This window comes from Tamandua tetradactyla, chromosome 9, assembly GCF_023851605.1.
Source record: "Tamandua tetradactyla isolate mTamTet1 chromosome 9, mTamTet1.pri, whole genome shotgun sequence".
Classification (NCBI taxonomy): domain Eukaryota; kingdom Metazoa; phylum Chordata; class Mammalia; order Pilosa; family Myrmecophagidae; genus Tamandua; species Tamandua tetradactyla.
The window spans coordinates 11,037,081-11,056,163 of record NC_135335.1 but is presented as its reverse complement, the minus strand read 5'-3'; the positions used below and the strand labels follow the sequence as shown (position 1 = coordinate 11,056,163).

Genomic DNA, 19,083 nt, shown 5'->3' with positions numbered 1-19,083 from the left:
TATAAGAACTAGCACCATTAAGCTTCTAGAAGAAAATGTAGGGAAACATCTTCAAGACCTAGTAATAGGAGGCAGCTTCCTAAACTTTACACCCAAAGCAAAAGCAATAAAAGAGAAAAATAGATAAATGGGAACTCCTCACAATCAAATGCTTCTGCACCTCAAAAGACTTTGTCAAAAAGGTGAAGAGCCAGCCAACTCAATGGAAGAAAATATTTGGAAATCACAGATCGAATAAAGGTTTGATTTCCTGTATATACAAAGAAATCACACAACTCAACAACAAAAGAACAAACAACCCAATTATAAAATGGGCTAAAGATATGAATAGGCATTCTTCTGAACAGCAAATATAGATGGCTCAAAAGCACATGAATAGATGCTCATTTTCATTGGCTATAAGGGAAATGCAGATCAAGGCTACAATGAGATACCACTTCACACCTATAAGAACTGCTGCTATTAAAGTAACAGGAAACTATAAATGTTGGGGAGGATGTGGAGAAACTGGGACACTTATGCACTGCTGGTGGTAATGTATAATGGTGTGGCTGCTATGGAAGACTGTTTGGTGATTCCTTAGGAAACTAAATGTCAAGTTGCCTTATGACCCAGCCATAGCATACTTGGTATATACCCAGAAGAGCTGAAACAACACCACAGACAGACATTTGCACACCAATGTTCAAAGCAGCATTATCCACAATCACCAAAAGATGGAAACAAACCAAATGCCAATAACAGACGAGTGGATCAACAAAATGTAGTCTATACATACGTTGGAATACTATGCAGCATTAAGACAAAATAACGTCCTGAAGCACATGACAAGATGGATGAGCCTTGAGGACATAACAATGAGCAAAATTAGCCAGACACAAAGGATAGATACTGTATGATTCCACTTGTATGACCAGCATAAAGGTATAATCGGAGCCTTATAATACAGAATATAGGGGTCGATTTACAGATACATAGAAGCTAGAGATGGGTGAACCGTCAGCTAATGAGGTTAAACTTCAATGTAAGAGAATAGATAGGCATGAAGGTGATTCTCTAGTGGGTCTAGAAGTAATATTACCATATTGAAGATGAACAAGATTGAAACGGGTTGTATAGACCTACGTGCCCCACTGATTCACACTAGAAATATGAATTAGTTCTCGCTAGAATTACTTCAAAGATTGGAATCTTGCATAAAGAGTGTTTAAGTCCAGAGTATAGGGGGAAAACTGCTATTGCATGCTGTGAGCTGTGTTCAAAAGGAAACCATCAGCACTACCACAGAAACAGCAGAGGTAAATAATGGGGTGACGGACAAGAGTTAAGAGGAGGTTTAGATTTCCTGTTTGGCAAGGATGTGTTCATTGGTTTTCTGTCATTTGGAAACAATGAAATTATCCAAAATTGAGAATACTGATGGACTGTGGACATTGAGCCTTCCACATGATGCCCAATGAATGCAGGTGGCTGAAGGATGCACTAACGGAGAAGTAGAATGGCAAACAATGGTGTATACTTATGAATGAAGGTTGTGCTGCTACAAAAAGGAACAAAGTCGTGAGGCATGCAACGATGTGAATGAACATGTGGGACGAGACAGAATAAGCCAGAAACAAAAGAACAACAATGGTATGGTCACCTTTTGTAAATGCTTATAAGAAACAGGAGCCTAGATTGTAAGCTTTTAGAGCAGATACATTAAGTCGGGAGTGGTAGTTATTATCTCTGGATTTTGAGAGGCTCTTTTTTATATATAACCTGACATTCAGAGAAAAGAATGAAGCCGAACAGGTTGGAGTTAAAGTACTTCAGATAAGGAAGACAGTGTCTATATTTAGAATCACACATATTCTTTGAGACCAATGGAACAAAGGTTTATTTGATCTAGAACTGAAATTTTCTGTAGTGCATAATCTAATTCAACCTATCTGTATAGCTCATTTGAACAACTGAAACACAGGGAGCACAGAATAAGAAAGAGGTCCTTTAATTCTGTATAGATTATTGTAATGCCTGGAAACATCGTAGAGTATATTAAGCAGATAAGCAAAAAGTATTGGCAAAGACCCCTGAGAGAGGGGAGAAAGAATATGGAACTATTAAACCTTACGATTAGGGAATCCCTTTAGGGACATCCAAATCAATAGACCATGCTCTCGAGCATGAGGCTTACTCTAGTGAAGTTTATGTAGGTAGTGGAAAAGCTTAGACTACCTATAGGCATGTCTAAGAGTTACTTCTGGAGGTCCTCTTTTGTTGCCAAGATGTGGCCTCACTCTCTTTAAGCCCATCTCTGCAAGTGAAATCATTGCCCACCACCCCACATGGGACATGACATCCAGGGGTAAAAGTCTCCCTGACGATGTGGGAGATGACTCCCAGGGATGAATACAGACCTGGCACCGTGGGATCAACAATTACATCCTGATGAAAACAGGGAAAAGAAATGTAATTAATAAAGTATCAGTGGCAGAGAGAGTTCAAGTAGAGCCGAGAGGCTACTCCGGGGGTTGCTCTTGCGCAAGCTTCAGTTAGACCTTGCTACCTATCATAACATGCCAGCCCCCAACCAGGACCATTCCAGCCAATCCTAAAGAACACCTAGGGCAATATATAAGATTCCACAAGTGCCCCAGGCACTAGAGTAACTTGTAAGAAACCTACTACCTCCAGATGGGCCCCTGGTCCAGATAAGTCCTGAAACCTAGCCCAGCCTCTCCAGAACATCAGATAATTTCATCTCCCTACCCCATATTAGTGACAGACCCTTCCAATATCAAAAATTTAGAATTGTCATAACCCAAACAACCCCAAAGAGAGGTATGGAAAGCTCAAAGGTGATGGTGGAGTTATACACAGAAGAAAGGACTTAACAAATGAGTATGAATGCTGAATCATTAAATTGATCTCTTTTAGTCTCCAGTATTTTAGAGCAGCTAGAAGTAAAAATCTAAAATTGTGAAATTGTAACCCATGTCAAAGTTGTATAAACCTAAAAGAGTATTTTTACTAGATTACTTACCACAAGAGAAAACCAACAACTCATTTTCATTGGGAATAATCTCCAAACTTAAATATATATTATCTTAATAACTGTTTCCAAATACTTAGAACTACATTCAGTAAGTTAATGGGATTTCAAGAATATAGGAAGCATTAGAGCTACAAAACATTAGTTCAGGAAATTCTTATGGAAAATGTGGTTTTGAATTGAGTTCAAAGAAAGAATATAGCCTAAATGAAAGTACAAAGGATAGTAGAGAAAACACACAACATATTTCAAAAGTTAAAAGAATTAAGCAAGTTAAATTCTGTGCAAAAAAAAAATGCATGTTTGCTTTACTGGAAGAGTGCTCAAGCTAGAATGAAATGAAATGATAATGGAAAGGAAACCAGAGCCATATATAATGGACTTTCCTGAAGAATAAACCAAGGCTTGGATTTAATGCAAGGGTAATGTGAAAATCAATACAATTTAGAGAAGGACAGTTGCATGATCCTGGCAACACCTTAAAAGGATGATTCAGCTGAGTATAAGACAGTTAAGACAGTTTGAAGATAAGGGAAACCGAAACAGGGAAGTTAAGCTGGAGAGTTGTTACAAGACCCGAGACAATGTAAATAAAATCAGTGCAGGAAATGGAGGACAAAATTAAAAGAATCTGGAAAATTTGATGTTGAAAAGATTATGAGAAAGATGTACTTGAATTTATCTTGGGTTTGATAAATTTATGAGAGGATGAGAACAGTATCTAAGAAGAATATGTCATTGCACTGTAATTTCCTTACCACCCACACCTGTTTATTTATGTATATTTCTCACTGACTAAACTATAAAATCCATGAAGATCAGAACCACCACATCTACTTTAATCACTCCTGTTTTAATAGCACTCGACACAGCCCCACACAAGGTAGCCATTCCAAAACCTGTGTGAAAGTAAGATGCTTAGGAAGGAATAAGTTTCAGGGGAAATGACGACAAGCTCATGTTTTGAGGGAGATGTTTCACAAAGCAAAAGCTCTCAACCACCGAATCATGGCACTGGTATAGAACCACTAATTATGAAGTATAAGTAACTGCTATTAGTAACATTAAGTATAGGAATGATTTTGATTTTTGAAAAGACAATATAAATTAGAATTCAAGGTAATCTCTAAATTAATGACACCCTTATTCAGTCACATTCTGATATACTTTCTTGAATGTCAAGGGTAGGGGGGAGTGGAGTTTGAGGAGCATCCAATCATGGAACCTACAGGAGAATGTTTTGATGGAAAAAATAGATAAGAATTGCTGCTGTGGAGAAGGTAAGTTTCTGAATAAGAATGATGATAGTACTAGTAGATATAAAGTAGCTAGCATTTTTAAGCACATACTATCTGCTGGGCACATAGTTCTATACATCTTACAAATATTAGTCTATTAATTCACCTAGATTATTGCAATAGCGTCATAAACAGTCACACAGAGTACATCACTGACCCCCTAAAATCTATTCTGAACATGGTAGTGATCCTTTTGATATCATTCCTCTGCTCCAAATTCTCCCATAGCTCCCATCTCACTTGGAAAAAGAGTCCAAGTGCTTAAAAAGCCACAAAGGCCCAGGTCCTCAGGACCTCACTGCCTTTCTGACTTCATCACTGAGCCTCCTCCCCATCACACCCTCCAACCCTACCTACTAGCCACCGTGCTATTTCTTGAACCTGCCAAGCACACTCCAGACCTCAGGGTCTTTGTTCTTGCCGTACCCTCTTCTTTCAACACTCTTCCTCCCAGGTGTATCGGCAGGGCATGATGTTAAAAACTTTTATGAGGAATATATATACCTGCAGCTGTTGAAGGTCATCCTCCTGAATGTTCTGGGACAAATTATAAATCTACAAAACAAAAATCTGCATTGATACTACTCTTCAAACAAATCCCAAATAAGCCTAAAGCACTGAACAGAAGCTTTGTACAATTAAAGATCTGCATATAAAAATATGAGACCTGTTCAAACAGTAGTAGTATCTCTTCTGGAAAACTGTGCATATAAAATTAAAATCACAAAATTCCCCCTTTACAGTTTTAGATCTATTATTCCTATGTTCTTACCAAATCTATATTTTCTATATGATGCAACTGATATAATTTCCATTATCAGATGCTTCTTGGAGCATTTTACATAAAATTATTATCTAAATAGAAAAAATAGTTTAGCTCCTTCTTGAACCTGTAAGAAATTAACTTATATTAAATTTTAAAAAGGACATTTACATACTATTATAGGTATTATGATAACAGAAAAATAACTGAAATTAGACGTCCCCCCTTTATCTGATTTCCTCTACAAACTTTCTTCCTAGTAAAGAGGTTTTACCTGAACAGAACTAGTCATGGTGCTTAGAGCAAAGATGGTAGCACAATCTTTCACAGTGGACTGGCTGTCAAATGCCCCCTGGGTATCCATCAGAACAACTGCAACCTAAAAAAAAAAGGAAAATAAAAGCAAAATACATTAAAGTGAGAAGGGAAAAAAAGGAAACAAGAATTTGAAAATTACAGTTAACATTTAAACAAACCATAAGCACCTGCTTGTAGGTTCTATGAAAAAAGTACAATTATTTATGTGCCTTGCTTTGACCAATTAAGCCTTTGCTAAAGAAGAATTATTTGCTCTGGTCTGGTGTGTTGTTACAAAGCAGAGGGGTACAGAGCAATATAGAAGGAGGGGAAATTGACCTGCTAAACAAAACAGCCAAATACTGAAGCTCATTCACTCAATTAGCTCATTCACCAGCCAATCGTTTCAGATTACTATTTTTTGTTAAAAATATTTTTAAATATGAATTGATCTTAGTTTAAACTTAAGAATAATCCAATAAAAAAATAATACATATGGTGAGAAACGGCTGCAAAGCCAAGTGTAGGAGGCAGGAAGTCAAGCGTGAGCAGTTGCTGGGTGGGCACCATGGCCGGGATCACCACCACTGAGGCTGTGAAGCGCAAGCTCCAGGTTCTACAGCAGCAGGCCAAGGATGCTGAGGAGAGAGTCAACACCTGCAGCAGGAAGTTGAGAGAGAAAGGGGGTCCCAGGAACAGGATAAGGCTGAGGTGGCCTCCTTGAACCATGGGATCCAGCTGCTTGAAGAGGAACTGGACGGAGCTCAGGAGCGCCTGGCCAGTGCCCTGAAAAAGCTGGAGGAAGCAGAGAGAGCTGTTGATGAGAGCAAGAGAGATACAAAGGTTACTTGAAACCAGGCTTTAAAAGATTAAGAAAAGATGGAACTAAAGGAGATCTAACTCAAAGAAACTAAGCGCATCACAGAAGAGGCAAATCAGAAGTGCAAGGTTTGTAAATTGGTGATTATTGAAGGGACTTGAAAAATAGTGAAGAACAAGCTGGGCTGCCAGAGTCTCACTGCCGAGAGATGGACGAGCAGATCAGACAGATGGATCAGAATCTGAAGTGTCTGAATGCTGCTGGAGAAAAAGTACCCTCAAAAAGAAGATGAATATGAAGAAGAGATAAAGATTCTTATTGATAAACTCAAGGAAGTAGAGACCCGTGCCAAGTCTGCTGAGAAATTGGTAGCCAAGCTGGAAAAGACAACTGATGACTTGGAATAAAAACTGAAATGCACCTAAGAGGAACACCTGTGTACGCAAAGAATGCTGGACCAGACTCTGCTTGACCTGAATGAAATACTGTCCCGCTCTGCCTCCACACCTTCCTTTAGTCCTGACTCCACCTAAGGCCAGCCTGCCCAAAGCTGACCGTTAAACTGAGGGCTGATCTTTAACTGGAAGGTTGCTTTCTCCTCTCACCATATACCCTCTTATCCATCCACCCACCTACCCCTGGCTCTGTGTCTTTTTCACCAAACTCTCTGCCTCTCCCAGAAACTGGAGCTGGGCTATGGGCTGAGCATCTTTAAGAACCACATTTAAGGGAATGTGAGCACAACGCAAGTGTTTTTGAAAGCATGTTGTACAAAAAACAAAAAAAAAAAATTTTTAAAAAGTACAAAAAACAAAAAAATAAATAAATAAATAAAGCATGTTGTGATGTATAACTTTTGTAATTACCCCCTTTTGTTGTTGCAGCAGCCATTTATAAAACATTCCAAATAATTCCACAGCTCTGAAGCAGCAATCTAATCTCTTTCTCATTTTTGAAAGGTAATTTTTCAGCCTAATACATATTGCTCTCTCCAAAGAGGAGGGAAAGTGGTATGGCCTGCTTCACTGAAAACCAAACACAGCCCAGGGAAAGACTCTACTGAGAGAAATCTCATTGCTGTATACAAAGCACCAGCTAAACAAGAAAGGTGATTCTAGGAGTTAGCCTAAAAAAAAGAAAAAGAAAGAGGACTATTGAAGTTTTCAGCTTTAAGTTACCTAAGGGCAAATTTATTATTTTAACTTTTTGTCTTCAGAAGAGACCAAATTAATATGGTGATACCTCTGAAACCAAATCTTGGCCTGGTCCTTTCTCTTCCCCCTTCCCAACTGCTACAGAATGAAACATGTGCCCCTTATGTTGGGATTACCACTAATGTGTTTACTCTCCTCCTTTTTAAAAAGGAAACAAAGAAAATTACGTTTTTGCCACTAATTTAGCCATATGGAACATTTTATTACACTTTTCTGGGTATGAAGCTGCTGTCTCTAAAAGTGCCATCTCATGCTTTTTATTAGCCAGTGCTGGAGAAATCCTGAATAGTTTATATACAAAACCTTTTTAAAATTTTATATTATTTTGAAACTTTGCTTCTCTAAGGTTGGGAAGCACTAACCACCCCATCTCTACAGTCTGGGTTGGTGATATGCTGATTTTTTACAATTTTTTTCCCACCTAGTTCTTCCTTTTTGGTGAGGTTTCTGTGAGGTCTGTTAGGTATGCATCCTGCAGAATACTGGATTAAAATGTACTCTTCTTTAGGGTGGTTTTCTTTGGAGGCAGATTGGGAGAAAAAGAAACCAGTAATGCAACTGTTTTGTTACTGAAAATTGACTAAATTTATTTTTGAAATAACAAAACACTCTTAAAAAATAATAATAATGACACATATGGGCTGGGTTATCTTTTATATCTATAGCAAGGCTGCATTCATCTAAAAAATTTCTGAGGTTTTCTGATTGCTTGACAAAAGAAATCTAACACTTATCACAACCTTTCCAAAAGACAGACCACGCCAAAGACAAAAGGAAATCTAGGAGATTCTAGGCTATCGATGTGCTCTATATAACTAGGCTTCGTGAAACCTAATGCTTTTCAAAATAGCTAATGACCCCATCTGTTCCCATATTAAAAGCAAGATTCATGCAAGATGTTAAATAAGATATAGTTCCTTACTATCCCTAAACAACTTACTAAGATTTTCAATCATACAATTAAATTTTTTTTTCCAAATCTGTGCACAATTTAACTGGTTCCAAGAGAGGACAGAGTATAACATGTTCAAAAAGGCAAGAAAATTTATTATTGAGTGTCTGAGTCTTCATCAACATTTGGATTACTGCAATAGCCAGCAGAGAAACTTTCTATGAAGCTCTACTGAATCCAAGAGAAATGCCCTAAATTAAACCCACACAGCAAAAAAAACAAAAAAAAGTTTGGATGAAATTTATGGTAAATATAAATAAAAATAATGTATTTTTATTCTTAGAAATAATAATGTAATTATCAGTAGTTTATATTCCAGTCCCATTAAGCCAACAAATATTTTGAATTTATTTCCATATACCTAACCGACTACTGTCAACCAATAGATATTATGATATTAATTCAAGCACAAAAGAGTACTATACAGAAAACAAAGATAAATCCAAAACAAACACAGTTTCTAGCCTGAATTCAATGAAACCTAATGATAGGCATAGAAAGCTTTATCCTATCCATATTTTATCTATTTTGTAATGAGGATACGATCACATCAAATGAGCAATCAAAACTAAACATGACTGGGACAACTGGATCTACACATGCACAAGAATGATGGTGGGCCTCTACCTCACCACCATATACAAAAACTAACTCAAAATGCATCAAAGACCTAAATGTTAGAGTTAAGACCATAAATCTTTTTTTAACTTTTTTTATTGCTAAATATAACATATATACAAAGAAAAGAAAAAAAAGCAATGATTTTCAAAGTACACTTCAAAAGCAAATACAGAAGAGATTTCAGAGTTTGTCATGCGTTACCATTCAAGACCATAAAACTTTTAGAAGAAAATGTAGGGAAATATCTTATATATTGTGTGATAGGAGCTGGTGTCTTAGATCTTACTATACCCAAAGTGCAAGCAAAATGGATCCAAGACAATGAACAGATTAACTGATTGAATGATAGACAGATAAAAATGAAGAAAGAAACATACAAATAAAAATTTGGCAAAATGTTAGAAGTTAGCAAATGTGAGTAATCTGAGATGATAAAGACTGAGATGGTATAATCTAGGAATGCCTAGTGTGTTTAACAATAGCAACTAAATGTACAAATTTAAAAAATGTTTTTGCATGAGGAAGAACAAAGGAATGTCATTACTGCAGGGTGCTGAAAATAGATGGTAATTAATATTTTAAAATTTCACCTTATGTATGAGACCAAAGCAAAAAACATTTATTTGGTACAAAATTTATATTTTGACTAGAGCATTTCGTAATATAACCCATGTAGATAGTTTGATTGAACGTCATAAGTACTTGGAATCTCACATAGGACATGAGATTTTGTTGGTTTGTCCAGAGTGATGCCCCGATGAATCCCAGAGTCATTTGATCAGTGAGTGGAAAAATATTTGCAAAGTCCCCTTTGGGGAATGGTGAGAGTGGGGAGAAATTCAACTTACCCTAGTTGAATTCTTGATATTCTCACAAGCAGTGTGGACAACCAAAGCTATCGGCTGAGCCCCCAGACTTGGGGTTTCTTCATATGAAACTCAACCCCACAAAGGATAGGTCAAGTCTACTTAAAATTTAGGCCTAAGAGTCACCCCCAAGAGAGTCTCTTTTGTTGCTCAAATGTGGCCTCTCTCTCCAGTCAACACAACAAGCAAACTCACCACTCTCCCCCTGTTTACGTGGGACATGAATCCCAGAGGTGTGGACCTTCCTGGGAATGTGGGACAGAAATCCTAGAATGAGCTGAGACTCAGCATTAAGGGATTGAGAAAAAACCTAGAATGAGCTGAGACTTAGCATCAAGGGATTGAGAGAACCTTCTCGACCAAAAGGGGGAACAGTGAAATGAGACAAAGTGTCAATGGCTGAGAGATTCCAAACAGAGTCGAGAGGTTATCCTGGAGGTTATTCTTACGCATTAAGTATATATCACCTTGTTATTCAAGATGTAATGGAGAGGCTGGAGGGAACTGCCTGAAAGTGTAGGGCTGTGTTCCAGTAGCCATGTTTCATGATGATGACTGAATAATGACATAGCTTTCACAATGTGACTGTGATTGTGAAAACCTTGTGTCTGATGCTCCTTTAGCATCCTTTATATTCTACCTTGTCAACAGACCAGTAGAATATATGGAATAACAATAAAAAATAGGGGGAACAAATGTTAAAATAAATTTAGTTTGAAATGCTAGTGATCAGTGAAAGCGAGGGGTAAGGGGTATGGTATGTATAATCTGTTTTTTTTCTGTTTTCGTTTTATTTCTTTTTCTGTGTCTTTTTCTTTCTTTTTCTGAATTGATGCAAATGTTCTAAGAAATGATCAGGATGAATATGCAACTATGTGGTGATATTGTGAATTACTGATAATATATGTAGAATGGAATGAACATATGTTAATGTTTTAGTGTGTTTGTTGTTAAAGTTTATTTAACTAATAAATAAATTTTAAATAAATAAATAGAATAATGGGGAACAAATGTTAAAATAAATTTAGTAGATTGAAATGCTAGTGATCAATGAAAGGGAGGGGTAAGAAGTATGGTATGTATGAATTTTGTTTCTGTTTTTATTTCTTTTTCTGAATAGATGCAAATGTTCCAAGAAATGATCACGACTATGAGTATGCAACTATGTGACAATATTGTGAATTACTGATTATATATGTAAAGCGGGATGATCAAAATGGGAATGTTTGCATTTGTTGATGTTCTTGGTATTTAAAAAACACAAAATAATAAAATTTAAAAAAAAGAAAGATGTACAACAAGGGTCGGCAAGGATGTAGACAGACTGGAGTCTTGTGCATTGCTGGTGAGAATGAAGGGTAGTAAAGCCGCTCTGAGGAGCAGTTTGGCAATCCCTCGAGAGGTTAGACCCAGAAATTCTACTCCCATATATATACTCAAGAGAAGTATACACAAATGTGCATGGCAGAATTATTCATAATAGCCAAGTGGAAACAACCCAAATGTCCATCAACTGATAAATGGATAAACAAAATGTAATATCCCAACCATGAAATATCATTCAACCATGGAAGAGAGTAAAGTACTAACATGCTACATGGATAAAACTTAAGGACTTTGGATGGAGGGGTGGTAAGGAGCCAGACACAGAAGACCACATATTTTATGACTCCGCTTATATCAACTGTCCATAATGGGTATACAGTTCATTGAGGAAGGAGAGATTAGACGTTGCCATGGGCTAGGGGAAGAAGGAAATGAAGAGTTTCTTTCTGGAGCGATAAAAATGTTCTGGAATAGATGGTGGTAACTGCTGGACAGCTTTGTGAATATATTAAAAATCAGTGAATACAATTTAAAAGGGTGAAAATTGTGGTATGGAAATTATATTTTTTAACTAAAAAATTAAAGCTAAATAAAAGAAACAAGGGAAAATACTAAAACGCAGTTCTTTTAAGAATGGGAATCACATGTATATTTAGATCAAGGGATGGATATTAGGGGCAAATGATATTCTCATGCCCTGTGACAGGACAGCAAATTGCCGAAACCCTTTCAAAAACAGAAAGAGGCAGAAATGACATTCCTAGACCCAGCAATTCTACGTCTAAATATCTTTCATTTTTTACTGAAACCCACAATGAGATACATTTTACATCAGGACCAAATATACTAAAACATAAAATGGAAACTAAATTTGTATATGCACTGCTCCCTGATTTTTTCTATTCTAAATACTGGCTACAATCCGATAAATTAATCAATTTCTCTACCCCCATGAGTAAAGAACTCCAACCTGAAATGTTAGCACTCTTGTTCAAGGACACATTTATCTGCATGTTCACTGCAACTAGGATTGTAAAAAACAACGTGGAAACCTTCTAAATATTCACCAGTAGGAAAATGGATAAAATAAAATGTGGTATATTATGGCTATTGCATAATATTTAAACAGAATAAATTGCATCTATAAATTTAAGAATACTGAAAAAATATTAAAAAGTCAAAACAAATGAAAATATAGGGCGGTGCATGAGTGGCACAGTGGCAGAATTCTCGCCTGCTGTGCTGGAGACCTGGGTTCAATTCCCGGAGCATGCCCACATCAAAAAATAAATAAATGAATAAATGAATAAATAAATAAATAAATAAATAAATAAAATATATATAATAAGTCATTTATGGTGAACTTCTTTTTGGCTAACATGTATAGAATTGCTTATCAATCTGAGATTTATCCAAAATTACACTGAGTTTTTAAAACACGCTAGATCTTGCAAGATGTCTGAACACAATGGTTTTTAAAAGGATAGAAAATCTAAATGACAAAATACATGGAGGTTCCTAGAGGAGTTAACTCAACAGCACGAAACAAAAGGCTATAAATATTACATACATAAAATCAATGCTTCATTACAACTAGCATTGTAGGGATTTCCTATGAAGAATTAACATGTCAGATGGTCAAAGAAAAAATATAATTAATAAAGATAAAAATAAATTACTTAGTCCCCACTAGTTCTATTCACAGGGATTACACTGTCAAAAATCTTATATATCTAAAAAGAACTATGAAAGCATCTAATACACATTATTAAAAATAAAAAGAGATTGTGATACAGGAAAAAGAGCACTGAGTCACAGAGCCCACGTAGTAATGCCACCTCTCATTATGGCCACTGCAAGGACCTTAACTTCACTGGATCTCTTCATCATCCCAAAACTGAAGAAGCTGGACTTCCACATCCAGTAAAGATGGAACAGAGACTGGATTAACCCCTCACTTAAAACAAAACACACATCACTTGGAAGAACTGGAGAAAGAACAGCAAACCAACCCCAAAGCAAGCAAAAGGAAAGAAATAACTAAGATTAGAGCAGAAATAAATGAAATTGAGAACATGAAAACAACTGAGAAAATCAGTAAGACCAGAAGTTGATTCTATGAGAAAATCAATAAGATAGATGGGCCCTTAGCAAGATTGACAAAAAGAAGAAGAGAGAGGATGCAAATAAATAAGATCAGAAATGAAAGAGGAGACATAACCACTGACCTCACAGAAATAAAGGAGATAATGACAGAATACTATGAACAACTTTATACTAATAAATACAACAATGTAGATGAAATGGACAACTTCCTAGAAAGACATGAACAACCAACTTTGACTCAAGAAGAAATACATGACCTCAACAAACCAATCACAAGTAAAGAAATTTAATCAGTCATTAAAAAGCTTCCCAAAAAGAAAAGTCCAGGACCAGACGGCTTCACATTTGAATTCTACCAAACATTCCAGAAAGAATTAGTACCAACCCTGCTCAAACTTTTCAAAAAAATTGAAGTGGAGGGAAAGCTACCTGATTCATTCTATGAAGCCAACATCACCCTCATACCAAAACCAGGCAAAGATATTACAAAAAAAGAAAACTACAGACCAATCTCTCTAATAAATACAGATGCAAAAATCCTCAATTAAGTTCTAGCAAATCGAATCCAGCAACACATTAAAAGAATTATACATCATGACCTAGTAGGATTCATCCCAGGTATGCAAGGATGGTTCGACATAAGAAAATCAATTAATGGAATACACCATATCAACAAATCAAAGCAGAAAAATCACATGATCATCTCAATTGATGCAGAGAAGGCATTTGACAAGATTCAGTATCCTTTCCTGTTGAAAACACTTCAAAAGATAGGAATACAAGGGAATTTCCTTAAAATGACAAAGGGAATATATGAAAAACCCACAGCTAATATCATCCTCAATGGGGAAAAACTGAAAACTTTCCCCCTAAGATCAGGAACAAGACAAAGATCTGCACTATCACAACTGCTATTCAACATCATGCTGGAAGTTCTAGCCAGAGCAATTAGACAAGAAAAAGAAATACAAGGCATCAAAATTGGAAAGGAAGAAGTAAAACTCTCACTGTTTACAGATGATATGATACTATACGTCGAAAACCCTGAAAAATCCACAGCAAAACGACTACAGCTAATAAATAAGTACAGTAAAGTGGCAGGTTACAAGATCAACATTCAAAACTCTGTAGTGTTTCTATACACTAGTAATGAACAATCTGAGGGGGAAATCAAGAATCCCATTTACAATTGCAACTAAAAGAATAAAATACTTAGGAATAAATTTAACTAAAGAGACAAAAGACCTATACAAAGAAAACTACAAGAAATTGTTGAAAGAAATCACAGAAGACCTAAATAGATGGAAGGGCATACCATGTTCATGGATTGGAAGACTAAATATAGTTAAGATGTCAATTCTACCTAAATTGATATACAGATTCAATGCAATACCAATCAAAATCCCAAAAACTTACTTCTCAGAAATAGAAAACCCAATAATAAAATTTATCTGCAAGGGCAGGGTGCCCCGAATTGCTAAAAGTATACTGAGGGAAAAAAACGAAGCTGGAGGTCTCACGCTGCCTGACTTTAAGGCATATTATGAAGCCGCAGTGGTCAAAACAGCACGATACTGGCATAAAGATAGATATATAACCAATGGAATCGAACAGAGTGCTCAGATATAGACCCTCTCATCTATGGACATTTGATCTTTGATAAGACAGTCAAGCCAACTCATTTGGGACAGAACAGTGTCTTCAATAAATGGTGCCTACAGAACTGGACATCCATATGCAAAAGAATGAAAGAGGACCCGTATCTCACACCTTATACAAAAGTTAACTCAAAATGGATCCAAGATCTAAACATTAGGTCTAAGACCATAAAACAGTTAGAGGAAAATGTAGGGAGATATCTTATAAATCTTATAATTGGAGGTGGTTTTATGGACCTTACACCTAAAGCAACAGCACTGAAGAAAGAAAGAAAGAAATAGGAGCTCCTCAAAATTAAACACTTTTGTGCATCGAAGAACTTCATCAAGAAAGTAAAAAGAGGTCTTCCGGAGTAGATGGCGGCTTAGTGAGACGCGCGGATCTTAGTTCCTCATCCAGAACAGCTACTAGGGGAGTAGAAACGATACAGAACAGCTCCTGGAGCCACAACAGAGATCAAAAAGACAGCGTACCCCATCCTGGAATGGCTGACTGGCTGGGAGAACCTTCTCCGGTGAGATTGCCGAGGGGCGCGGGCTTCCACAGGCCGGGGCGGCAAGCGGCCGGAGTCCCTCCCTTCCTCCTTCCCGGGCCAGCTGGGAGAAGTGGACAGGCGATCCTCTCAAGCCATGGCGGCTGGCGACCACCCAACGCGCAGCCCCCCGGACCAACTGGGAGAATTGGATTGGAGATCCCCAGGCCGCGGAGGACGGTGACCAGGGTCCCTTCCAGACACATGATTTCCTGATTCGGCTGGGAACGGTGCACTCTCCCAGGCCGGGCTGCGGCGGCCGGCGACCCTCCCCGCGTTCAGACCCCCAGGACGGCTGGCATTCTTCCAAGCCGCTTCGGCTGGCGAACCTCCCCTACGGCGAGAGTTTTCCAAACTTAAAGGACCCACAGCACTTTTTACTGGTGGGCCCCGCAGACAAACGTGTGCCACGAGCGCCACCTACTGGGCAGGATAAGAAAAACAGAACCCAGAGATTTCACAGAAAAATCTTTCAAACTGTTGGGTCCAACACCCAGGGAAAAAATGACTAACTGCCCAGACGCCAGGAGAAGATAACGGATCACGCTCAGAAAATTGAAAATATGGCCCAGTCAAAGGAGCAAACCAATAGTTCAAATGAGATACAGGAGCTGAGACAATTAACGCTGAATATACGAACAGAAATGGAAAACCTCTTCAAAAACGAAACTGATAAATTGAGGGAGGACATGAAGAAGACATGGGCTGAACAAAAAGAAGAAACAGAAAAACTGAAAAAACAAATCACAGAACTTATGGAAGTGAAGGAAAAGGAGAAAAGATGGAAAAATAATGGATACCTACAATGATAGATTTAAAGAGACAGAAGATAGAATTAGTGATTTGGAGGATGGAACATCTGAATTCCAAAAAGAAACAGAAACTATCTGGAAAAGAATGGAAAAATTTGAACAGGGGATCAGGGAACTGAAGGACAATATGAAGCGCACAAATATACGTGTTGTGGGTGTCCCAGAAGGAGAAGAGAAGGGAAAAGGAGGAGAAAAACTAATGGAAGAAATTATCACTGAAAATTTCCCAACTCTTATGAAAAACCTAAAATTACACATCCAAGAACTGCAGCGCACCCCAAAGAGAATAGACCCAAATAGGTGTTCTCCAAGACATTTACTAGTTAGAATGTCAGAGGTCAAAGAGAAAGAGAGGATCTTGAAAGGATCAAGAGAAAACCAATCCATCACATACAAGGGAAACCCAATAAGACTATATGTAGATTTCTCACCAGAAACCATGGAAGCTAGAAGACAGTGGGATGATATATTTAAATTACTAAAAGAGAAAAACTGCCAACCAAGACTCCTATATCCAGCAAAATTGTCCTTCAAAAATGAGGGAGAAATTAAAACATTCTCAGACAAAAAGTCACTGAGAGAATTTGTGACCAAGAGACCACCTCTGCAAGAAATACTAAAGGGAGTACTAGAGTCAGATACAAAAAGACAGAAGAGAAAAGTATGGAGAAGAGTGTAGAAAGAAGGAAAGTCAGATATGATATAAATAATACAAAAGGCAAAATGGTAGAGGAAAATATTATCCAAACAGTAATAACACTAAATGTTAATGGACTGAATTCCCCAATCAAAAGATATAGACTGGCAGAATGGATTAAAAAACAGGATCCTTCTATATGCTGTCTACAGGAAACACATCTTAGACCCAAAGATAAACATAGGTTGAAAGTGAAAGGTTGGGAAAAGACATTTCATGCAAATAACAACCAGAAAAGAGCAGGAATAGCTATCCTAATATCCAACAAATTAGACTTCAAATGTAAAACAGTTAAAAGAGACAAAGAAGGACACTATCTACTAATAAAAGGAACAATTAAACAAGAAGACATAACAATCATAAATATTTATGCACCGAACCGGAATGCCCCAAAATACGTGAGGAATACACTGCAAACACTGAAAAGGGAAATAGACACATATACCATAATAGTTGGAGACTTCAATTCACCACTCTCATCAATGGACAGAACATAGGACAGAGGATCAATAAAGAAATAGAGAATCTGAATATTACTATAAATGAGCTAGACTTAACAGACATTTATAGGACATTACATCCCACAACAGCAGGATACACCTTTTTCTCAAGTGCTCATGGATCATTCTCAAAGATAGACCATATGCTGGGTCACAAAGCAAGTCTTAACAAATTTAAAAAGATTGAAATCATACACGATACTTTCTCGGATCATAAAGGAATGAAGTTGGAAATCAATAATAGGCGGAGTGCCAGAAAATTCACACGTGGAGGCTCAGCAACACACTCTTAAACAACGAGTGGGTCAAAGAAGAAATTGCTAGAGAAATTAGTAAATACCTCGAGGCGAATGAAAACGAAAACACAACATATCAAAACTTATGGGACGCAGCAAAGGCAGTGCTAAGAGGGAAATTTATTGCCCTAAATGCCTATATCAGAAAAGAAGAAAAGGCAAAAATGCAGGAATTAACTGTCCACTTGGAAGAACTGGAGAAAGAACAGCAAACTAATCCCAAAGCAAGCAAAAGGAAAGAAATAACAAAGATTAGAGCAGAAATAAATGAAATTGAAAACATGAAAACAATAGAGAAAATCAATAAGACCAGAAGTTGGTTCTATGAGAAAATCAATAAGATTGATGGGCCCTTAGCAAGACTGAAAAAAAGAAGAAGAGAGAGGATGCAAATAAATAAGATCAGAAATGGAAGAGGAGACATAACTACTGATCTCACAGAAATAAAGGAGGTAATAACAGGATACTATAAACAACTTTACGTTAATAAATACAACAATTTAGATGAAATGGACGGGTTCCTGGAAAGACATGAACAACCAACTTTGACTCAAGAAGAAATAGATGACCTCAACAAACCAATAACAAGTAAAGAAATTGAATTAGTCATTCAAAAGCTTCCTAAAAAGAAAAGTCCAGGACCAGACGGCTTCACATGTGAAGTCTATCAAACATTCCAGAAAGAATTACTACCAACGCTCCTCAAACTCTTCGAAAAAATCGAAGTGGAGGGAAAACTACCTAATTCATTCTATGAAGCCAACATCACCCCCATACCAAAACCAGGCAAAGATATTACAAAAAAAGAAAACTACAGACCAATCTCTCTAATGAATATAGATGCAAAAACCCTCAATAAAATTCTAGCAAATCGTATCCAACAACACATTAAAAGAATTATACATCATGACCAAGTAGGATTCATCCCAGGTATGCAAGGATGGTTCAACATAAGAAAATCAATTAATGTAATACACCATATCAACAAATCAAAGCAGAAAAATCACATGATCATCTCAATTGATGCAGAGAAGGTATCTGACAAGATTCAACATCCTTTCCTGTTGAAAACACTTCAAAAGATAGGAATACAAGGGAACTTCCTTAAAATGATAGAGAGAATATATGAAAAACCCACAGCTAATATCATCCTCAATGGGGAAAAATTGAAAACTTTCCCCCTAAGATCAGGAACAAGACAAGGATGTCCACTATCACCACTATTATTCAACATTGTGTTGGAGGTTCTAGCCAGAGCAATTAGACAAGAAAAAGAAATACAAGGCATCA

At 37.1% G+C, this 19,083-nt stretch overlaps 1 protein-coding gene and 1 pseudogene across 3 annotated transcripts in view; one reads left to right on the top strand and one right to left on the bottom strand.

The window, feature by feature from the left end:
• The window catches only part of ATL3 (atlastin GTPase 3), a 123,097-nt gene that overhangs the window by 69,236 nt on the left and 34,778 nt on the right, over positions 1–19,083 (bottom strand). For 2 of the 3 annotated variants that reach the window (XM_077115911.1, XM_077115912.1), the window contains exons 4-5: positions 5,370–5,474; positions 4,837–4,887 (exon numbers count right to left, since the gene is read on the bottom strand). In XM_077115911.1, the coding sequence (XP_076972026.1) occupies positions 4,837–4,887; positions 5,370–5,474 (156 nt within the window). The remainder of the gene's footprint in view (positions 1–4,836; positions 4,888–5,369; positions 5,475–19,083) is intronic. The other variant, XM_077115914.1, reaches the window with a different exon arrangement.
• On the top strand, positions 5,961–6,637 carry LOC143646307 (tropomyosin-like; annotated as a pseudogene).